The sequence below is a fragment of the Ranitomeya variabilis genome, chromosome 5 (assembly GCF_051348905.1).
Source record: "Ranitomeya variabilis isolate aRanVar5 chromosome 5, aRanVar5.hap1, whole genome shotgun sequence".
In the NCBI taxonomy this organism is placed as follows: domain Eukaryota; kingdom Metazoa; phylum Chordata; class Amphibia; order Anura; family Dendrobatidae; genus Ranitomeya; species Ranitomeya variabilis.
In genome coordinates, this window is record NC_135236.1 from 206,572,179 (window position 1) to 206,596,919 (window position 24,741).

At 46.4% G+C, this 24,741-nt stretch overlaps 1 protein-coding gene across 1 annotated transcript in view; it reads right to left on the minus strand.

Annotated features, from left to right (window-relative positions):
• The window catches only part of LYSMD2 (LysM domain containing 2), a 34,689-nt gene extending 24,609 nt beyond the window's left edge, over positions 1-10,080 (minus strand). The window contains exons 1-2 of the mRNA XM_077263750.1: positions 9,711-10,080; positions 619-962 (exon numbers count right to left, since the gene is read on the minus strand). Of these exons, the coding sequence (XP_077119865.1) occupies positions 619-962; positions 9,711-9,953 (587 nt within the window). The 5' untranslated portion in view covers positions 9,954-10,080. The remainder of the gene's footprint in view (positions 1-618; positions 963-9,710) is intronic.
• Positions 10,081-24,741: the final 14,661 nt, after the last annotated feature.

The window sequence follows — 24,741 nt, forward strand, 5'->3', positions numbered from 1 at the left end:
TACTTTGCCCCGGGGGAAGACATCACAGGTCGCTGATCTGACAGTTTGCACAGCACTCTGTCAGATCAGCGATCTGACTTACAGCGCTGCAGGCTTACCAGCGCCTGCTCCGGACCCAGAAGAAGTCCCTGCAGGACCCGGATGCAGCCCCGCGGCCATTTTGGATCCGGGGCCTGCAGGGATAGGAGGTAAGAGACGCTCGGAGCAGCTCCGAGGGTCTCAGGGAAGCACGCAGGGAGCCCCCTCCCTGCGCGATGCTTCCCTATACCGCTGGAACACTGCGATCATGTTTGATCGCAGTGTGCCGGTGGTTAATGTGCCGGGGGCGGTCCGTGACCGCTCATGGCACAAAGTGCCGGATGTCAGCTGCGATAGTCAGCTGACACCCGGCAGCGGTCCCCCCGTGAGCGCGGCCGATCGCATATGACGTACTATCCCGTCGGTGGGAATTAAGGCCCACCCCACCTCGATGGGATAGTACGTCATATGGGATTAAGGGGTTAAGCTTGCATCTGCTCTCCACTAATACATTAGGGGTCTAAGCAGCAGACCACTTGTATGATGTCCATATGTACGGATTATTATTTTTTTTAAATTTATAAGCGCCATCATAATTACCTGAGGTATTCCTCTTCTTTCAGCCTTTTGGCTGCTTGTGTGGATCTCTTTATCTGCAAGTCCAATCTTTGAAGGAAGTCTTTGGCAGATAGCTCTTCATCTTGTGTAACCACAGGCTGGCCTGATACAGGAGAGGTGGGTGGGGAGGTAAGATTTGCCGGAGGTGACACCTCTTCTTCACCCAGCGCTCTACTGTCTTCCGGACAGTCATTTTCTGGCGAGTCCAACAAGTTAAGTCCGTTAAATAGAGAAAGCTTCTCTGATATCACTGGGATATTTAGTGACTTCCTCAGGAAAATACAATCAGTAGAAAACAGTTTGTTAGCCCTTTTCACCTGTTCCATCTGAAAAGTAATGGAGAAAAAGGTGTGGAATTACCATTTATTGCAGAACCATATGTAACTTTAAAGTGTACCTATACCATCAGGTTTTCCTTTGTTTTTTAAATATGTTGTAAATGCTGAAACTACGGTATTTGCAGTGGAGGTCCGCATCATGAGACCCCCACTGATCGCACAACAGACTGCACAAGCCCTGTATGAATCTGCACACAGCCTTGTACGGACTCAGAGGGTCTACCAGCCTGGACACTGCTCCGTGCGCCAACATCACTTCCGGCGGCATTACACGACTGCCATGGCAAGCTGCTGTTTCTCCGTCATGCTATAGCTGGCCATTCAGGATATATGGCTTTTCCAGGTTTACATTTGTCTCTTTCAATGGGAATTCTCTGTGTCAAAACAACAAGATGGTCATAAGGCCATGTGCACACATTGAGTATTGGGTGAGTTTTTTACCTCAGTATTTGTGAGCCAGAGCTAGTAGTGAAACAGTCAGAGGAAAAGTATAATAGAAACACGTCCCCACTTCTGTATTTATCACCCACTCCTGGTTTTAGCTTACAAATGCTGAGGTAAAAAACTCACCAAATACTGAACTTGTCCACGTGGCTCTAGTGCTGCTGCTCAGTGTTTGTTGAGATCACTGCCGCCATCACATCACGACTACAGCACATAGCTGCTGCAACCAATCCCTGTGCTCAGCGGTCTGTGCCATCACCTACACTGGCATCACCTCGGAGCCCAGAGAATAACTCGAGCAGTTACTTCAGAGGCAGTAGTAACGTCACTGCTGCTGCCATGTCAACCAAGAAGTAATTAAACCAAGCTCCCTATGACGCCCACACATGGCTTCTACTGAAGAAAATACTGATAATAAAGTGCATCTACGCATGGACATGAAATGTCCTATTGTTAGTCCATATAATGTAACGTCTCACATTCATATTACAATACAGTCGTCTGTATAAGTCCTTATCCAAAATGAGGAAACAAGAAAAAAAAGCAATGGCTTTATCTCAGCTCAGGAAGGTAGTCTTTTATTCCAAGATCTATTGATTAAAATGTACATAATCATAACATAATATGGTAAAAAAACAAACGTGCCCCTGCTGTGTGCTGTGTAATGGCCGTATCACACCATGTCCCTGTACGATCTGACCATACCACAGCTCCTGGGCAGGGGAGGAAGCAAGAGTATACACACAGTACAGCATGGGTTCACAGCTGATGCTTTCTGTACCAATACTTTTCCCTGCCTGTTTAAAAACATTTTACATCACTGAAGGAATCAGCTGTGATCCCATGCTGTATTGCCTGTGTACTCTTTTCCTTCCTCCCCTGGCCAGGAGCTTTGCTATGTTCGGACAATGAACTGGAGCATCTCTGCAGTGTCAGACACAGCCATTACACAGTACACAGCAGGGGCACATTTATAAGAAAATGGCTCACATGATTACCAGTGTGTCTTTAGGCTGCCATGAATTATTATCCTGTGAACCATGCCCCTTTAGTAAAGACTATAACATAGCACTAAATAAAAAGGCCCATATCTCTGCAACCATAAGGTAGATGTAAAAAACAAAATAGCAGAATACTAAAGGGAGCAGCGGAAATAAAATGACAGAAAAAACATGGTCACGTCAGACCTAGCAACAAGGCCTTGTTAAGAAAAGTCCACCCTGTCCATTTTTCAGTTATACAAAAAGTTACAAAATCACATTTAATTACCATTTTAATGTCTAAAAAGTCAAAGCTGAAGCAATTTTTCATCAAATCGACTGGTTGCCTGCAGTCACCACTAGGGGAGCTAGCATACACTAGAGATTTTAAGGCCACTTACTGTATACCTTGTACTCGATACCTTGTCCAGGACAATAATACCAGTGACACATGGATCTCTGCCAGGTTCTGTGGCCCAAAATGGGTCTGTCGCAGCGTTACGGCTTTGTGACAGGAATTGGACGTTGGCACCATCTCTTTAGGCATGACTGTCACAACAGGTCAACTTTTCCCCACTTATCTGCATGCACACTTCATATATCATGCTGTATTCTGTCAGCAGAGGAACCATCAGTCTGCAGAAATTGGTCCAGTTACACCTTTATGGACGATTTATTGGATGTTAGGAATGGGTAGAGGGGCTTTTTGTATGGTCTTTTTACTTTGTGGCACAAAAAAAAAAAAAACCTGCAGCTAGAGACAGGTGGGAGTGTTCACATGAGCACTTGTGTTTCTTAGGGCCTTGGATTTAACAGCATTTATGCCTCTAAGCGCTTAATGGCACAAGATTTATAGCTTATTGTGGCTTTGAACTCCTTGTAGGATGATGACACGTAGGGGCATGTTGCTGTTTGTGCCTTGCACGGAAATGGAAAGTTATTTACTGCTGTCAACATGAAAGCCAACAAATACTCAGAAACAGGAACATTCTACACCTGGGTGCACAATGATAAGAACAGCAAGACTGACGGAGAAAACACAATTAACGCCTCCTGGAAAATACCTGGCAAGACTGAGGGAAAAGCAAGTACCATCTTCAGCACTAATGGCCATGCAGAGAATCCAAGAACACACAAGAAGTTCAAAAACATTAAGCACTGAAAGCACCGCTGCGCCAGAAGCAGCTGCACTACCAAGCAGTCCCATATAGAGTCTCATTTCAAGCAGCTTTTCATTTTTAAAAGGGGCTTCTGCAACAACAAAAAGTGTAGTAAATTACCGTATACGTTTCAATCTAGTTTTTGGGGGATGCCTAAAAAAACAGGACACTGAAGAAACAGAGGTCATATGCAGTCCAAAGTGACTGTCTAATTAGGCTATGTGCGCACGCTGTGGAATGGTGTGCGGATTTTTCCCACACTGATTTTGGTAAATCCGCAGGTAAACCGCACTGCGGATTTACAGCGGAATTACCACGGTTTTTGTGCGGATTCCACTTGTGGTTTTACTACACCTGCGGATTCCTACTATGGAACAGGTGTAAAACACTGAGGAATCCGCACAAAGAATTGACATGCTGCGGAAAATAAACTGCTGCGTTTCCGGGTGTTTTTTTTCTGCAGCATGTACACTGCGGATTTTGTTTTCGATAGGTTTACATGGTACTGTACACCTCATGGAAAACTGCTGCGGATCCGCGGCGTCAAATCCGCTGCGGATCCGCAGCGTGTGCACATAGCTTTATAGTGATTGGTTCTGTCAAGGGGTCCTTCTGAATCATTTTTTTTTTTTTTTAGATCCAGACCAAAAACACAACTTAAGTTCTGTGTAGAGCACAGGATAAATGTTAACTTAGCCTTAGGCTAGGTTCACATTGCGTTAGGTCAATCCGTTTAGCGCTAACGCAATGTTTTTTTCGGGGCCGCGTTTAGGGGTCGCGTTAACGTCCCCGCTCTAGCAGATCCCCGATCTGCGAGAGCGGGGAACGGACCTCGGGCGCGCCGCGGACGCTGCTTGCAGCGTCCGCGGCGCGTCACAAAAGAACGGCACATCGCTAGCGCGAGCCGAAAAAGGCACGCGCTAGCGATGCGCTACAGGCGAAATTTACATTGCTGTCAATGGGTGCGCTAACGGACCCGTTGCACGGCGTTAATTGCGACATTTTCGCCGTGCAACGCTGTCCGTTAGCGTGCACACATTAACGCAATGTGAACCTAGCCTTAAAAATAATCAAATACTAGGTATCCCAAAATGGTCAAATAAAACTTAAATTCATCCCATAAACAAGTCCCCACTCAGGTCTATCATCTTTACACAGAAGAATAGGAGTTTCCCCTTTTCTGGTAGCAGACAGGCTATGGAAAAGACACGCAGCACTGATAGCGCTTTGCCTTCCATTTGTACTTTTGGCCATCATTAATACGTGACGTATATTAAACAGATGTAAAACATCTCACCTGTTGGTCCTAATAAAACAGATTGGGTACACAACTAGGACTATTCTGTATTAAAAGGAATCTGTCAAGATTTTTGCTACCTAATTACCACCTAAATTGAGAGCAGAATAACGTAGGGAAAGGGACCCTGGTCCCAGCAGTTGTGACAGTTTTTAGATGCACCAGAGCTCAGAAAGCTAACCTTGGAGTAGCCTCTACATTTATAGCGCCTATTGACAGTGAGCTGCTTATCACAGGGTTTATGATTACCGTATATTACTATGTAAAGAGTCTTCAAATCACCCAATGAATGAGTGTTTTGAAAATCGGTGCAACTCACATATAATCATTGTTTTTAGCTATGCTTCATCCCGTGTAAACAGGACTCACATTGCCAAGAACCATGGCAGCTTATGGGCACTGAGCAACCTATAGATCGTTCAGTGTGAAACGTTTACTTACACAGGCATTCAAACTATTGCTGTTTTGTGCCAATCGGTCAATGTGAATAGACCCTTAGGCTATGTGACCACGGTCAGGATATAGCAGCGTTTTGAACGCAGAATATTTTCGCTGAATTCAAAACACTTTGTTCTAATCACACACGTAAATCTGCATGTGTTCACTGAATCAGGTGGATTTACCGCATCTAATGAATGACTATGAGTGAGACTAGTGTCTCCGCTGCTCATAAAGGACATGCTGCCGTTCATAAACCTGCACCGCGGGGGAGTCTACACAGCTTCAGATAGAAGCACAGTGGGCAAGAGATTTATAGAAATGTCATCCACTGGGCTTGTAACCTAGAAAGCAGGGTTGTGTTGTGTATCCAAAGCGCTGCTATTCCGGATGGTGGGCACGTACCCTTAGGAAAACAAAATGGTAATCCAATCCAGAAAGAATTGTATCACAACAAAAAGTTAATCTGTGTGACCAGACAGTACAAACAATGTCTAGTTGAAACAAATAACACATGACACTCCATCTGTAAAGACACAAGAAGAATAGCTTCACATAAACAACCACATAATAATATAACTGATATATAGAAAATAGTGTATTGGTGATCCACAACTCCCAGGATGTCAGACTTTTTTTTTACTCTGCTTTTTGACTGTCTTTACATGTACATAGCAGAATAACACAGTTTTCCTATTTGCTGACCACCCACAGGGCAGAAACAGCCTCCCCGATTCTCCCCTATGGATATGTGCACAGTCTTTTTGCTGAGTTTCTGGAATAGAATCTCCAAGGTTTTGAGTTTGTAAGTAGGAGCTGGAGCTTTGAGTTTGATTTTCTGGAAAAAAAAAACAAAAAAAAATTACCCTCAGGGTCCAATTTCTGAAACTTTTCACACCAGAATTTTGGTATAAAAGCTTTGAAAAGTTGCAAAATGTTGGCGCAACTTGGAGTTGTGCCTGAATTTTGCAATTTTCACAGTGACAGGGGCGCGACAGGGTGCGATTCCACAGCTCATCTAATTCATGAGCAGCTGTGGTGTTCTGCATGTCAGACGTCTCACTGCGGTCCCTGACTGGAGTAAGATTTCTGGCGTAGGGCATGGAGGCACACACCACTAGTCAGACGCTCCAGATTAATTAACACCCCTTTATGGATCAGGAGCGTCTGAGCCCAGCACATCTCCTCATCAACAATGGTGTGAACGCCAGTCTCGAAGAATCTAATCTGTGCCCACATCCTGCCACCCTCCCAGCAAAATGGCATCACTGCAGAGATAAGTGACAGAAAAACAAGGCACTTCTATCACCTGAGAACCACAAAAGAAAGGCCAGAGAACAGAGCGAGGAGCCGGTTATCAGAGGAGGGACGTGATGTCAGTGCCATCTCCCGTTTCACACTCTCTAGAACATAAACCATACGATCCCCTGCTAGCGGTGAGAGGGCAGTTTTTTTCCCATTTATTTGAATGTGTGAAAAAAGCTGCAAAAACACTGAAAGAATCCATGGTAAAAAAAAAAAACAGGACAGGAAAAAAAAAAAAAGTTTGCAATGATTTCGCTGGTGCTAACACTGTGTATTTTACACACCAAATATCTTACAACTATGTCCTGTGTGAACAAACCCGCCACATGCCATATATTAGGAAGAAAACGGCAAATACTAGAAACTGCTCTGTTGAATGTCGTAAAGTGGTGCAAATTGTGGCAGAAATGTGCCTGGAGTTTCAGGTAGAAGGATGCAGTAGTTTAAGATGCCACAAAGTCACCAAAAGGTCCAAACCCCCTAACGAACCAGAGAAACATTCCCTGTGAAATATGGCAGCGTCCATCATAAACATACATGGCTGCAGTACCACAGACGCTCCGCCATGCTGCCCGCGGCTCATAAATCTGGTGACATATTCCCTTTACAATCCATTTTGTACTCCAGAGAACGAGAATAGTGCAGAGCTTCAGAGAGGGGGCCCATCCATGGTGGTGGAAGCGGCGAAGATCAGCTGCCATATGCGTCTCCCTTCTCTCTGCTGAATAGAAGGCATGCATGGCCGAGTGTGCACACGTATGGGGGGTATAGCAAACACAAATACACTGCTAAAAAAATAAATAAAGGGAACACTTAAACAACAGAATATAACTCCAAGCAAATCTAACTCCTGTGAAACCAAACTGTCCACTTAGGAAGCAACACTGTTGGTGACAATCAATTTCACATGCTGTTGTGCAAATGGAATAGACAACAGATGGAAATTATTGGCAATTATCAAGACACACTCAATAAAGGAGTGGTTCTGCAGGTGGGGACCACAGACCACATCTCAGTACCAATGCTTTCTGGCTGATGTTTTGGTCACTTTTGAATGTTGGTTGTGCTTTCACACTCGTGGCAGCAGGAGACAGACTCTACAACCCACAGAAATGGCTCAGGTAGTGCAGCTCATCCAGGATGGCACATCAATGCGAGCTGTGGCAAGAAGGTTTGCTGTGTCTGTCAGCGTAGTGTCCGGAGGCTGGAGGAGCTACCAGGAGACAGGCCAGTACACCAGGATATGTGGAGGGGGCCACAGGAGGGCAACAACCCAGCAGCAGGACCGCTACCTCAGCCTTTGTGCAAGGAGGAACAGGAGGACCACTGCCGGAGTCCTGCAAAATGACTTCCAGCAGGCCATAAATGTGCATGTGTCTGCACAAACTGTTAGAAACTGATTCCATGATGATGGTCTGAGTGCCCGACGTCCACAGATGGGGGTTGTGCTCACAGCCCAACACCTTGCAGGACACTTGGCATTTGCCACAGAACACCAGGATTGGCAGATTCGCCACTGGCGCCCTGTGCTCTTCACAGATGAAAGCAGGTTCACATTGAGCACATGTGACAGACGTGACAGAGTCTGGAGATGCCATGGAGAGCGATGTGCTGCCTGTAACATCCTTCAGCATGACCGGTTTGGCAGTGGGTCAGTAATGGTGTGGAGTGGCATTTCTTTGGAGGGCCGCACAGCCCTCCATGTGCTCGCCAGAGGTAGCCTGACTGCCATTAGGTACCGAGATGAGATCCTCAGACCCCTTGTGACACTATATGCTGGTGGGATTGGCCCTGGGTTCCTCCTAATGCAGGACAATGCCAGACCTCATGTGGCTGGAGTGTGTCAGCAGTTACTGCAAGATGAAGGCATTGAAGCTATGGACTGGCCCGCACGTTCCCCAGACCTGAATCCGATTGAACACATCTGGGACATCATGTCTCGAACAATCCACCAATATCACGTTGCACCACAGACTGTCCAGGAGTTGGCGGATGCTTTAGTCCAGGTCTGGTAGGAGATCCCTCAGGAGATCATCCACTGCCTCATCAGGAGAATGCCCAGGCATTGTAGGGAGGTCATACAGGCACGTGGAGGCCACACACACTATTAAGCATCATTCCAAACCCAGACCTCCATGTGATATTAGTTGTGCTTTACGGTGATAATTTGTTTTATTGCTCTCAACACATTACACTATGTAATGTATAAAGATTTGCAAATGAAATATTTAATTCAGTGATATCTAGGATGTGGGATTTTAGTGTTCTCTTTATTTTTTTTAAGCAGTGTATATTCGGTATACAGTCTTGTGCCTGATTTCTCATGATGCACTGCCATGTTACAAGAGAGCGAGTATTTACTCCATCCACATGGATTACTAGACAGATACCAGTCTGCAGACCTCAGCATGAGCCTGCAGCTGCTCCCGCAGATCTACACCTGGGACGGAGAGAAATATTTGGGATTTATAACAGACGGGGACCAGAAATCACCCACTCAGGTGATAAGTGTACGAGTGGCCCACACAGAGGGCATCCACGGCCTGTTATTTTACCACAGAATGCTTGGTGGGGGACGCCTGGGAAACCTCCTACACAAAAAAAAGTAATTACATAAAATGTTGTTGTTCTTTGTGTAAATATGAATGACGTGCACAAGGCCTTGGCCTGTGTTCACACTAGCACTGTGGTTTCTGGTCAGAGACATAAATGGGAAGTGCCAGATCACCATGTGATGGACCCCACTGTCTTATAATGGGGGGGGAAGAGCGCGGCATGAAGAGTTAGCCTTCCTGTCAGCATAATGACAGCACAGCGCGACAGACTCCATGACAGGTCAGAGGGGCAGTCCAGCACCGGACATGCACATACATACACATTCATACACATGCACACACGTGTGTGTATAATTATATATATATATATACACACACACACACCCACCCCCTGCGCCGGGCCTAGCGCTGCATGCCCTGTGCACCCCGGTCTCCCCCCGCAGACCCCGGCAGTGCCTGTCTCCTGCCCGCACACAGCTCAGGTAATGGCGCTCAGGTGATGGCTCCCAGCAGCCGGGCACACCGCCCTCAGCCTCCCAGGCCCGTCCCCTGCTTACCGTCACCCCGTACTTGAGAGCGATGCCCTGCAGGGTGTCCCCGGGGCTGACCGGGTGCTCTATGTACCTCTCGGCCCAGGGCGCCGTCACGCTGGCCGTGCTCCCGTACGAGCGTGTTTTGGTCCGGGCCAGGCTCAGAGACAGCTCTGCTTCAGATTCGCATTCCGAGCCGGGAAACATGGTGTATCCGAGCCGGCTCCCCGCATCCCTGTGCGGCTGTAGCACCGGGGACAGTCCCGCCATCTTCTGCGGAGGAATACACGCTCCGGTAACGGTAGAGCACTACATGTACTGGAGCCTCCACTGCCCGCATCTCCGGCAGCCGTCGGCAGGGGGCGCTCCTGTGATCCAGCACGGGGAGGCGCGGCCGTGGTATCCTGGGTCCCCCGGTGTGGAGCACGTGTCCGGGAACGCCCCGCCCCCGGCCGGCGGCATCTCCAGGCTGCACACAGTGGGCGGACACGCTGCGGCCTCAGGACCCTCAGTAGCGCTCGTCTATGTCAGCGCTGTTATTAGTATGGGGTTATTAGTGCTAGTATTATTGTACTGTTATTAGTGTGCGTTATATTCTTGTGTATGAGGCGCTTCTTATTGCTGGCTCTCATCCTCCACTTATCACAGAGCAGCCCCTAATACAGTCTTAGGAGCAGGATTTAGTGTTGTTACTATTCTTCTATTCTCATTATTGATGTTATTGTTGTCCAGTTATTATTATTCTTCTTTCTATTCTTGTGGTGTAGGAAGTTACTTATTGCTGGCTCTTACCCTCCGCTTATTACAGGACAGCCCCTACTACATTCTTAGTCACTGGTCTTCCTTCATTACTGATTGTAGGATGGACATTTATTTTATACAGAGTGTGACCCAAACCTTGTCACTCATCGCTGGGTCTTATTGACACCAGGACAGAACCAGGCAGAACCTATTATACACCGCGGAGTCCTTCGGCCCCTGGTGTCGGACGTGTGATATTATCGGTCATTTTCTCTGTTATCTCAGGACAGAGTCCAAGACTTGGTGACACCACTGTGACCATTCAGCCATCAGTGTCAGCTCCTCGTTGGCAGACCGGCCCCTTCCACCATAGCTGGGTACCTTGCTTTGCCCCATCCGCAGTGCTTCTACTGTGCAGCGAACCTCCCATCCGTCCAGGTCCATCATTTTTATGTAGAAAGTTGCTTCTAAAACGCACTTCACTTTTTTCTTTGTTGTTGCATTCAGTGTTATTGACATTATTCTATTTTCTTGCAAAACTCTGGAGATGCCTAATTCTAAGCCTTTGTTCACATTCACTCACATAAAATGAGCCGTGATATTTTGCTTCTCTGTGTGATGTGCTCTTTATGTGACTGTCATTCAGCAATCGCATACTGATCTCCCAAAGAAACCCCAGTCTGCTATGGAATCTTTACCTGGGAGACACCTTGCTGATGCAGTATAACTACCTTGTGTACTATTGCTGCTTTCATTATTGTCACGGCATATGACCTAACACATGGAACTGTTTTCCACAGCCTCACCTTTGTAGCAGAGTTTGGCTGTTCCTCACCCAGTTTTAAACCTGCTACACAGCTGTTTCTTTTTCAGTTAATGACTGTGTTTTAACCTACATATGAAAGCAATGATCATTGTCATTGCTATAATTGGTTACTTGCTCACCTGATAATGTTGCAATTGTAACAGTCTCTAGGAATAAACCATGGGCTGTCGGGCCAGAAGGTAAGCGGTGTGGAAATTAGCGTTTTGTCCCTGTGCTGCTGGTAAAAATCTCAAATACGCAAATGTTACAACCAGAAGAGTTTTGGTGATATCACTCTTCTCCATTACTTTGTATCTTTTCGACAACGTATCCTACAGCCGCTTATGACAGCGAATGCTTCCACCATAGTTTGACTATCAATCTAGTGACTATTTCTCCAATTCAGTCAGCTCACAGGCTACTGAGACATTCCCACAACTGTTCATGGGGAGAGCGTTTCATTAATAGTTGATGGACGAGGCATTTAGGCCGGCGTCACACTCAGCGTATGAAAATACAGTCCCTATTTTACGGCCGTAATACGCAGAAATGTTCCAAAAATAGTGATCCGTATGTCATCCGTAGACAGGGTGTGGCAGCGTATTTTGAGCATGGCATCCTCCGTATGTAATCCGTACTGCGAGATTTTCTCGCAGGCTTGCAAAACCGACATCTAATGGATTTATGGCCTCAAATGTTCGTTAAAACATATATACAGTATGTATATATATATATTTATATATATATATATATATATATATATATATATATGTCATTGAGACACACACATATATATATATATATATATATATATATATATATATATATATATATACTGTATTTATATTTAATTCAGCGCGATATCTGTGAAAAGCCGGAAATTCAATTGCCGGCTTTTTCTTTCTCCTTCCCAAACCCGACATGATATGAGACATGGTTTACATACAGTAAACCATCTAATATCCCTTTTTTTTTTTGCATATTCCACACTACTGTTAGTAGTGTGTATGTGCAAAATTTCGGCGCTGTAGCTTGTAAAATAAAAGGGTTAAATGGCGGAAAAAATTGGCGTGGGCTCCCACGCAATTTTCTCCGTCAGAGTGCTAAAGCCAGTGACTGAGGGCAGATATTAATAGCCTAGAGAGGGTCCATGGTTATTGGCCCCCCCTGGCTACAAACATCTGCCCCCAGCCACCCCATCTTACAGATGTGCCTTTTCTGGGGTGGCTGGGGGCAGATGTTTGTAGCCAGGGGGGCCAATAACCATGGACCCTCTCTAGGCTATTAATATCTGCCCTCAGTCACTGGCTTTACCACTCTGGCGGAGAAAATTGCATGGGAGCCCACGCCAATTTTTTTCCGCCATTTAACCCTTTATTTTACAAGCTACAGCCCCCATATTTTGCACATACACACTACTAACAGTAGGTGTTATCAAACAGGGCCTTTTGATCGAGTTAATTCCCCCCCCCCCCCTCTCAGGGTCTAAAGATTACTACCCTTCCAACAAGACATCACAATTTGTTAACATTGGGTCTCAGAGATCTTCTAAGGTCAAACGTGATCTCCCTGGTTCCACAGTCAGAACGGGGTCTGGGACATTATTCCTGGTACCCAAACCATCAGGGGAAGTCCGTATTATTATAAATTTAAAGGGTCTGAATCAGTATGTGAAATATCGAAGATTCAAGATGGAGTCTGTAAAATCAGCAATCCCTTTAATAAATCAACACTCCTTTATGGCAACTATCGATCTAAAGGATGCATATTTTCACATTCCTATCCACCCGAGACACAGAAAATATCTCAGGTTTGCGATACAGGGGAATCACCAAGTGGAGCACTATCAGTTTGGAGTCCTTCCCTTCGGCATTTCATCAGCTCCGAGGGTGTTCTCCAAAGTAATGGCAGAGGCGGTGTCATTTATCCGGAGACAAGGGGTCTGTATAGTGCCCTATCTGGACGATCTGCTGATAGTAGCTCCCACCGAGACAACCCTGATATCCCATGTGTGAACTACATTAGAGATATTGAAGTCTCTGGGTTGGATTCCAAATATAAAGAAATCTCAGCTTCAACCCTCAAAAACCAGGAAGTTTTTAGGAGTGGTTCTGGACTCGGCGAAGGAAATGTCCTTTCTTCCAGACGATCACAGACTACCGTTAGTAGTAAAGATCAGGAAATACAAGGAGATGAGATCTCCTACACTCCGGGAGGGAATGTCGCTATTAGGCTCCATGACAGCCTGCATTCAGTTGGTGGCTTGGGCTCAAGCCCACTCAAGAATTCTTCAAACCCATGTCTTAGACAATTGGGATTGTCGTCCCGGCTCACTAACCAAAAGGATTCACACACCAGGTCGGGTGAAAGCATCCTTAACATGGTGGATGAAATCCAAAAATCTTCCCAGGGGTGTGAGTTGGGTTCAGTTCCCAATAACTACGATCAAAACGGATGCCAGCAAGAGAGGCTGGGGAGCCATGATAAATCATGTTCCTTATCAGGGTCTTTGGGACCACGCAATCAGAGGGGTGGAAGAGGCTCTCTTAGCAGCAAATCGTCAGATTTCTGGGCAACATGTTCTGATACACTCAGACAACATGACCACGGTGGCTCATATCAAACACCAGGGCAGTACAAAATTCACCAGCCTAAAGAAGGTCTCTGCTCGAATTTTTGCTTGGGCCGAAAATCACTTACTGTCCCTGACGGCAACTCACCTGAAAGGTACCGCCAATATTCAGGCAGATTATCCGAGCCGGTGAGATATTCATCCGGGCGAATGGAGTCTGGATCATCAAACATTCAATCTTCTGGTAAACAGGTGGGGTCTCCCGGAAGTCGACCTCTTTGCCTCTCACCAAAATGCAAAAGTCGAAACATATTTCTCCTTGAATCCAAGAGGCAATCCCAGAGCAGTAGATGCTCTAGTTCAAGATTGGCATTTTCATCTGGCCTACGCATTTCCACCAATCCCGATCCTTGCAAAGGTGCTACGGAAAATACGGATAGAAAGGACCCCAACTATTTTGGTTGCTCCATTTTGGCCCAAAAGAAGTTGGTTCAACTTGATCATCCAGTGGACGGGCCGGTAATTTTACCGATAAAAGACAATCTCCTCTCTCAGGGGCCAGTTCTCCACTCAGACCCTCAGAAATGGAATTTAGCGGCGTGGTTTCTGAAGCCCAGGTATTGAAAGCGAAAGGGTTATCAAACCCTGTCATAGCTACCTTACAAAAATCTAGGAAGCCAGTAACAAACGCCATTTACAAGAAAATCTGGAAAAAGTTTTCATCTTTTTGTCTACCTAACCTTCCAGACCCTCTCAGGCCGGATATACCTAGGATATTAGATTTCTTACAGAAAGGCTTGGAGATTGGTTTGAAACCCAGTACTCTGAAGGTCCAGGTTTCTGCGCTCTGTTCTATTTTCGATCAAGATCTAGCAGGCCATCGCTGGATCAAAAGATTCATGACCTCAGCAATCAGAATACACCCTAGGCAACAAATCATAGTTCCTCCATGGGATCTTAACATTGTACTTCAAGGTCTTACAGGTCCACCCTTTGAACCTCTGTCTTCCTGTTCCCCACAAAATCTTGCTTACAGAACGGTTTTTTTGGTAGCTATAACTTCAGCCAGAAGAGTGGGTGAATTACAGGTCTTATCAATAAGAGAACCTTATTTACTGGTTAGAAAAGACTCAATAGTACTCCGACTGGATCCTTCTTTCTTTCCAAAAGTGGTCTCTGAATTTCATCGTTCTCAAGAGATCGTTCTACCTACCTTTTGCAATAAACCTGCAAACTCAGAGGAAAGGAAATTTAACACTCTGGATGTTCGGCGTATCCTGCTTCATTACTTGGATCAAACCCGTGCTCTCAGAATTGATCATAACCTTTTTGTCCATTCCTCGGGGCAAAATAAAGGGAAGAAGGTAGCCAAAAATACCATTGCTTCATGGATTAAAAAAGCCATAACAGAATCCTACCTTGCTCAAAATAAACTACCTCCGGTAGGGATCAAGGCCCACTCAACCAGATCTACGTCGGTTTCCTGGGCAGAAAGAGCAGGCGCATCTCCGGAGCAGATCTGCAGGGCAGCTACGTGGTCCTCACTCCATACCTTCTCCAAACATTATAGATTGGATGTATTATCCAATAAGGATTTAGTCTTCGGCCGCAAAGTTCTTCAGTCCGTTGTCCCTCCCTAGTGCCAAATTAGTTGGTATTCCTCCATATGCCGTCGTGGAAGGTGACTAGAGAAAATAGAATTATTCTTACTGTTAATTCGGTTTCTAGGAACCTTCCACGACGGCGCTAATTCCCACCCTCTATATATTCCTCGATTAATTCTGGGATTCAGAAGGTAAACCAGTGCTATGGTCTCAGTTGTAAGTCACTGGCGAGTGGGAGGTGGGAGGTCCTTTTAACCTCTCTGTGTTTCCTGTTCCCCATTAGGGCAAAGAGACAACCTCCCTATGCCGTCGTGGAAGGTTCCTAGAAACCGAATTAACGGTAAGAATAATTCTATTTTTTCTCGCCCCCATAGACTTTCATTGGCGATTTTTTAGCGCAATACGGTGACAAACGCAGCATGCTGCGATTTTCTACGGCCGTACAAGACCGTATGTTACGGATGCGTAATATATGGCAGATAGGAGCTGGGCCATAGAGATTCATTGGGCCGTTTGCAATGCGTATTTTACGGACGTACTTTATGCGCTCATACGTCCGTAAAACTCGCTAGTGTGACGCCGGCCTTACCACTGCACTGTGACACATAACACTCAGTCCCAGGGGCGGAGGGCGTCTTTTTTAATGTCAAACGTTTTCCATGTTACCCCTGTATAAGTGTAATGAGAATTTGTCACAGCTTGGATACAGTTCAGTTTACCCATGTGTATAACCTGAACACTACAGAACATTTTATTGGTACAGTAGAAGAATCTTAAACCACTAACTGTCCCCCCGGATTGCTGATTGGATAGACACCCCTACTATCCATTTTCACTTCTGATTCTTAATTTTCAATATTAATTTTGTACATGAGTTATGAGGACGGATCATGTTATTTGGATTAATCATGTGATGATTACACCATTATGATGTGTATTAACACAATCCAAAGGGTTTTTTTGGTAAGGCAAAACATCCACCACCTATGTAATAACACACAACCTCAAGTAATGACGTGAGGAAAGGCGGTTTAAACTGAATCACTTTTTTTATTTAAAAATAAATCTTTATTATATACTAGCTCTTTCCAGCCAGCTAACGCTCGGCCCGCTCATTGCTAATTAACGCTGCTGGTGAGTAAACTAAAGTAAATAATGACAACATTCAATAGCACTTACGCAGGTGGTAAAATAACTTAAAATGAAGTTAATGTGGTGGGGGGCGGGATTATGTGTGGTAATGGTGTGGGGGGGCGGGATTATGTGTGGTAATGGGGTGGGGGGGCGGGATTATGTGTGGTAATGGGGTGGGAGGGCGGGATTATGTGGTAATGGGGTGGGGGGGCGGGATTATGTGTGGTAATGTGGTGGGGGGGCGGGATTGTGTGTGGAAATGGGGTGGGGGGCGGGATTGTGTGATGTGGTGGGGTGGGATTATGTGTGGTAATGGGGTGGGGGGGCGGGATTATGTGTGGTAATGAGGTGGGGGGCGGGATTATGTGTGGTAATGGGGGGGCGGGATTATGTGTGGTAATGTGGTGGGGGGGCGGGATTGTGTGTGGTAATGTGGTGGGGGGGCGGGATTATGTGTGGTAATGGGGTGGGGGGGCGGGATTGTGTGTGGTAATGGGGTGGGGGGGCGGGATTGTGTGTGGTAATGGGGTGGAGGGGCGGGATTGTGTGTGGTAATGGGGTGGAGGGGCGGGATTGTGTGTGGTAATGGGGTGGGGGGGCGGGATTGTGTGTGGTAATGGGGTGGGGGGGCGGGATTGTGTGGTAATGGGGTGGGGGGGCGGGATTATGTGTGGTAATGGGGTGGGGGGGCGGGATTATGTGTGGTAATGGGGTGGGGGGGCGGGATTATGTGTGGTGATGTGGTGGGGGCGGGATTATGTGTGGTGATGTGGTGGGGGCGGGATTATGTGTGGTAATGTTGTGGGGGGCGGAATTATGTGTGCTGATGTGGTGGGGGGCGGGATTGTGTGTGGTAATGGGGTGGGGGCGGGATTATGTGTGGTGATGTGGTGGGGGGCGGGATTGTGTGTGGTGATGTGGTGAGGGGCGGGATTGTATGTGGTGATGTGGGGGGCGGGATTGTGTGTGGTAATGGGGTGGGGGTGGGATTATGTGTGGTGATTTGGTGGGGGGCGGGATTGTGTGTGGTGATGTGAGGGGCGGGATTGTGTGTGGTAATGGAGTGGGGGGCGGGATTGTGTGTGGTGATGTGGGGGGGCGGGATTATGTGTGGTGATGTGGTGGGGGCGGGATTATGTGTGGTGATGTGGTGGGGGCGGGATTATGTGTGGTAATGTGGTGGGGGGCGGGATTATGTGTGGTAATGTGGTGGGGGACGGGATTGTGTGTGGTAATGTGGGTAGGCTTGAGCGAAACGGGTCGGCCATTTTCAGAAGTCGCCGACTTTTGGCAAAGTCGGGTTTTATGAAACCCGACCCGACCCCTGTGTGGGGTCGGCGATCTTCTGAATCTGGTATCGGAATTCCGATACCGAGTTCCGATATGTTTGCGATATCGGAACTCGGTATCGGAATCCACATTTAAGTGTAAAATAAAGAATTAAAATAAAAAATATTGATATACTCACCTCTCCGACGCAGCCTGGACATCACCGCTGGTAACCGGCATCTTCCGTTCCTAAGAATGGCGCTTGAAAGACCTTTCGAATGCTTCACGGCTTGTGATTGGTCGCGGCGGCCCACGTGACCGCTGAGCGACCAATCACAACAAGCCGTGACGTAATTCTCAGGTTCTAAATTCCTCATTCTAGGAATTTAGGCCATGAGAATTATGTCACGGCTTGTGATTGGTCGCTGAGTGGTCACGTGGGCCGCCGCGACCAATCACAAAGCCGTGACGTCATCTAAGGCCCTTCACGCGCTAATTCTTAAGAAGGAAGGCTGCCGGAAAGAAGCAGGGTGCGTCCGAGGGTGAGTATATACCTAATAGGAATATACTCACCCCCGGCTTCTTTCCGGCTTAAGAATTAGCGCGTGAAGGGCCTTAGATGACGTCACGGCTTTGTGATTGGTCGCGGCGGCCCACGTGACCGCTCAGCGACCAATCACAAGCCGTGACGTAATTCTCATGGCCTAAATTCCTAGAATGAGGACCTGAGAATTACGTCACGGCTTGTTGTGATTGGTCGCTGAGCGGTCACGTGGGCCACCGCGACCAATCACAAGCCGTGAAGCATTCGAAAGGTCTTTCAAGCGCCATTCTTAGGAACGGAAGATGCCGGTTAGTACCAGGGCGCGTCAGAGGGTGAGTATATCAATATTTTTTATTTTAATTCTTTATTTTACACTTAAATATGGATCCCAGGGCCTGAAGGAGAGTTTTCTCTCCTTCAGACCCTGGGAACCATAGTATCCCATTGCACTGCATTGGGTTTCGCGTTTTGGCCGACCCCGACTTTTTTATAGGATCGGCCGATTTCACTCGACCCGACTTTTGAGAAAGTCGGGTTTCGTGAAACCCGACCCGATCCTATAAAAGTAAAAGTCGCTCAACCCTAGTGGTGGGGGGCGGGATTATGTGTGGTAATGTGATGGGGCAGGATTGTGTGTGGTAATGGGGTGGGGGGCGGGATTGTGTGTGGTGATGTGGTGGGGGCGGGATTGTGTGTGGTAATGGGGTTGGGGTGGGATTGTGTGTGATAATGTGGTGGGGGGGCGGGATTATGTGTGGTAATGGGGTGGGGTGGCGGGATTATGTGTGCTGATGTGGTGGGGGGTGGGACTGTACCAGTTATGACTTGTATTGTTTAAGATTATTGTACTTGTTTTTATTATGTATACCCCTCCTCACATGTAAAGCGCCATGGAATAAATGGCGCTATAGCAATAAATAATAATAATAATAATAATAATAATTGTGTGTGGTAATGGGGTGGGGGCGGGATTATGTGTGGTGATGTGGTGGGGGGCGGGATTGTGTGTGGTGATGTGGTGGGGGGCGGGATTGTGTGTGGTGATGTGGTGGGGGGCAGGATTGTGTGTGGCAAAGGGGTGGGGGGGCGGGATTATGTGTGGTGATGTGGGGGGGCGGGATTATGTGTGGTGATGTGGGGGCGGGATTATGTGTGGTAATGTGGGGGACAGGATTGTGTGTGGTAATGTGGTGGGGGGCGGGATTATGTGTGGTAATGTGGTGGGGGCGGGATTGTGTGTGGTAATGGGGTTGGGGTGGGATTGTGTGTGGTGATGTGGTGGGGGCGGGATTGTGTGTGGTAATGGGGTTGGGGTGGGATTGTGTGTGGTAATGGGGTTGGGGTGGGATTGTGTGTGGTAATGGGGTTGGGGTGGGATTGTGTGTGGTGATGTGGTGGGGGCGGGATTGTGTGTGGTAATGGGGTTGGGGTGGGATTGTGTGTGGTAATGTGGTGGGGGCGGGATTATGTGTAGTGATGCGGTGGGGGGCAGGATTATGTGTGGTGATGTGGTGGGAGGCGGGATTGTGTGCGCTGATGTGGTGGGGGGCGGGATTGTGTGTGGTAATGGAGTGGGGGCGGAGCTACTGTGCAGGGGGCAGGATTAACAAGTAATCACGGTGCCTCTTATATATATAGATTAGAAATGTAAACATTCAAGCTATGGAACAGCAAGGTAGTGCGCCGGCACTGGTAATACATTTTAAGATAACAGTATACTTAATAACCAGTCTGTAGTTCAATGTGATACATAACAAGTCATATACAAATGGTAAAATTACTATGAGTATACTTAACAGATAAAATGAAGGATGACACTGGTCAACAGCATTTTTGGTGCCAAAGATATTTCATCGAATTTAGGGTATTTTTGGGGTGCTGATTCTGAATATGTCATCAGTTTTGCCAGATTGGCTCAAGTTTTTGAGATTTTTGGTATCTTATTTATAGCACTTGTTGGTAAATGCGACGCATCATCTCATTAATTTCTTTGGATTAGTACTTGAACTGAGCAGTTCTCAATATAGTTTTGTGTTAATTAGTGTTCTAAAAGTTTGTTCATAGCTTGATTTTTGCACTAACTTTATGTTGTTGTCTGTTTTCCAGTGAAAAGCATGAACTCATCAAGAAGAAGTTGTCTTAACGATCCAGACTCATTCTGTTACATTTGTGGTGAATACACACTGCCAAAACATAGAAGAAACATAACAGACTTCGTAAAAAAAGTGTATTTTGCCTATTTTGGGGTTATGCTTGGGGACCAAGACAAGTTTTGGGCACCACACATAGTGTGCAAAGCATGTATCGAATTATTACGAAAATGGAGCAAAGGGCAAAGAAAAAGCTTCAAATTTGGTGTTCCAATGGTGTGGAGAGAGCCAAAAAATCATCATGATGACTGTTATTTATGGTAAACACAGGTACAGGCACATCTTCACAATGAGGGACAGGCCTTCTTGCAGATTCCATGTTACTCCCATTTTCGTTTCTTATGCTTATTGAATCCTTGCACTTGCACTGCACAGAAATAACAGTCATCATGATGATTTTTTGGCTCTCTCCACACCATTGGAACACCAAATTTGAAGCTTTTTCTTTGTCCTTTGCTCCATTTTCGTAATAATTCGATACATGCTTTGCACACTATGTGTGGTGCCCAAAACTTGTCTTGGTCCCCAAGCATAACCCCAAAATAGGCAAAATACACTTTTTTTTACGAAGTCTGTTATGTTTCTTCTATGTTTTGGCAGTGTGTATTCACCACAAATGTAACAGAATGAGTCTGGATCGTTAAGACAACTTCTTCTTGATGAGTTCATGCTTTTCACTGGAAAACAGACAACAACATAAAGTTAGTGCAAAAATCAAGCTATGAACAAACTTTTAGAACACTAATTAACACAAAACTATATTGAGAACTGCTCAGTTCAAGTACTAATCCAAAGAAATTAATGAGATGATGCGTCGCATTTACCAACAAGTGCTATAAATAAGATACCAAAAATGTCAAAAACTTGAGCCAATCTGGCAAAACTGATAGCATATTCAGAATCAGCACCCCAAAAATACCCCAAATTCATTAAAATATTTTGGACACCAGAAAAAAAATTTTTTTTTGTTGACCTGTGTAATGATTCATCACAGCTTAAAGAAAGTACTCAGAAGGTGACTGGTGCACTCCTACCCCAGCGACACCGTTTCGCATATGAGCTTCTTCCAAAAGGGGTCGTATTTTCAATATAATAATGTAATTTTCAATATTAATTTCGTTCATGAGTTATCAGGACAGATTGTGTTATTTGGATTGATCATGTAATGATTACACCATTATGAAGTGTAAGGGTACCGTTACACAAAACGATTTACCAACGATCACGACCAGCGATACGACCTGGCCGTGATCGTTGGTAAGTCGTTGTGTGGTCGCTGGAGAGCTGTCAGACAGCACTCCAGCGACCAACGATGCCGAAGTCCCCGGGTAACCAGGGTAAACATCGGGTTACTAAGCGCAGGGCCGCGCTTAGTAACCCGATGTTTAACCTGGTTACCATCGTAAATGTAAAAAAAAAAAACCAGTACATACTCACATTCCGGTGTCCGTCAGGTCCCTCGCCGTCTGCTTCCCGCACTGACTGCGTCACCGCTGTGCTCTGCTTTTATTTTACGGCCGGCGCTCACAGTCAGTGCGGGAAGCCGCTGGCGGGGGACGTGACAGTCACCGGAATGTGAGTATGTAGTGTTTTTTTTTTTTTTTTTTTTTACATTTACAATTGTAACTAGGGTAAACATCGGGTTACTAAGCGCGGCCCTGCACTTAGTAACCCGATGTTTACCCTGGTTACAAGCGAACGCATCGCTGGATCGGTGTCACACACACCGATCCAGCGATGACAGCGGGAGATCCAGCGTCGAAATAAAGTTCCAAACGATCTGCTACGACGTACGATTCTCAGCAGGGTCCCTGATCGCTGCTGCGTGTCAGACACAGCGATATCGTATGGATATCGCTGGAACGTCACGGATCGTACCGTCGTAGCGACAAAAGTGCCACTGTGAGACGGTACCCTTATTCAAACCTTTTGATTCACTTTCTTGATTGTATCTGAGGAAGAAATAAGACCAATTTCAAAATAAGTTGTTCGCAAATAAAGACTTCCCCATTTATGTAAAATAAGCTCTGGAGGCAGAGTTATCTTTCCAGAAAGTGATAAAAGATTTATCAAGCATAAAGCATCTTGTGGCCACATGATTTACATATTAAGTAAAATGTGGATTACTTTGGAATACCACATCAGATTGCAGATATCAAGGTATTATTTTATTCAACTTTCTATGAACTGTGATGTTTACCCATCAACTTGTACATTATATAGAGATTGTATGTAAGGGTGTGCAGAGCTGTTCAAATGTTTGGGAAAAGAAATGTTGTGGACAAGTAAAATCAATCCTGGAACTTGGTATTTGGGTCTATTTGAAAAGAGATTGGTGAGGAGTTCAGAGAGACATCTTCTACAATGGGAATGCACAACCTTTACTGGTGAAAGGGCCACATTGCTCAGTGTCAGATTTAACTATAGCCATTGCCCATAATAAAACTTAAAGGATATAACTATTTGGGAAATATATGGCTTATCGGAAGTATATGCCATTAAATGGAACCTGATTAGTCCAGTGCTGCTAACTGCCTACTTTTTCCAGCCAAGTGGTTATCTGGTTATGGTTATCGTCAACCATGGGAGAGACCATGGTTTGGGAAGCATGAATTAAAGGGACACTGTCACCTGAATTTGGAGGGAACAATCTTTAGCCATAGGGGCGGGGTTTTTGGGTGTTTGGTTCACCCTTTCCTTACCCGCTGGCTGCATGCTGGCTGCAATATGGGATTGAAGTTCATTCTCTGTCCTCCGTAGTACATGCCTGCACAAGGCAATCTTGCCTTGCGCAGGTGTGTACTCCGGAGGACAGAGAATGAACTTCAATCCAATATTGCGGCCAGCATGCAGCCAGCGGGTAAGGAAAGGGTGAATCAAACACCCGAAAACCCCTCCCATATGACCCAAAACTGGTCCCGCCAAATTCAGGTGACAGGTTCCCTTTAATATTGATTCCCAGCTCAGCTTCTCATTTCCCTATAGCCTTAATAGGATGGTTACCGAGAAAGGCAAATAGAAGATTCCCCCTATACCTCCGAAATCGCCCCCCTTGTACCACGATTTTTAAGGATAAATTCCAGCATAAGATCTACTTGCTTCACTATAGGCCTTCTTCTACTTTGTGTCTGGTATGCGTGACGAATCCGGTTATATTGGTACAGCTCTGAACCAGGTAACTGAAATTCTTCCTGTAATTCCCCAAACAGTGTAAGACTACCCTGGCTAACTAGCTGACCTATCAGTCTAACACCTGCCTCCTTCCAGACCCGAAAACCCTTCATTTGCCTAAATTCCTGCAAATATATATTGCCCCATATGGGGGAAAACCTAGTAAACCCTTTCACCTCCCTGATATGCTTCACTGTTTCCCAAACCTTATGGATTAGATTAATAGAACAGTTCTCAGTGTCACGCTCACGCCCTGACTGGTGGGCATGAGCTCGGGGGGTTTGTGGCCCCACTGTGCCATGAACCAGACTACCCTGGAAGGGGCGTGACTATGACAGCTGCCTTCGTCTTCACTGGAGCCTCTGATGGTGAGGTCAAGCTTGTGCGGCAGGCAGCTGCCAGGTGCTACTCCAGGGTGGTGTCTGGCTGTAGCTGCTGATCCCACTTGGGAAACAGGAACAACAGGATTGGTGCGGGCATCAGGCAGGACTAGCAGGTGAGCACGGCTGAAACTCAGACGAGTAGGCTGGCATGGCTGAGACACAGGGCAGGCAGAGACACGACAGAGAACACAGGGCTGGCAGGCACGGCAGAGACACAGGGCTGGCACGCACGGCAGAGACACAGGGCTGGCAGGCATGGCAGAGACACAGGGCTGGCAGGCACGGCAGAGACAGGGCTGATAGGAACGGCAGAGACACAGGGCTGGCAGGTACGGCGTATGAAGGAACAGGTAGGGACCTGTTCACACAGGAGGTGAAGGTAAGGAAACAAGCAGGAAGGAATGAAGTATGAAGGAACAGGTTGGGACCTGTTCACACAGGAGATGCAGGTACGGAAACAAGCCAGAAGGAAAAGAGTATGAAGGAACAGGTTGGGACCTGTTCACGCAGAGCGGAACCGCAAGGAATGCGGAGAGGAACTGCAGCAAGAGATTACTGCAGCAACAGAAGCGGAGTAGAGTAGAATGGGGCAGAACCGCAGGAGTGCGGAGCAGAGGTAAAGCTGCAAGAAAGACAAGGGTAGAACCACAAAGTGCAGAGCCAAGAGTAGAGTGAAGGCACAGAG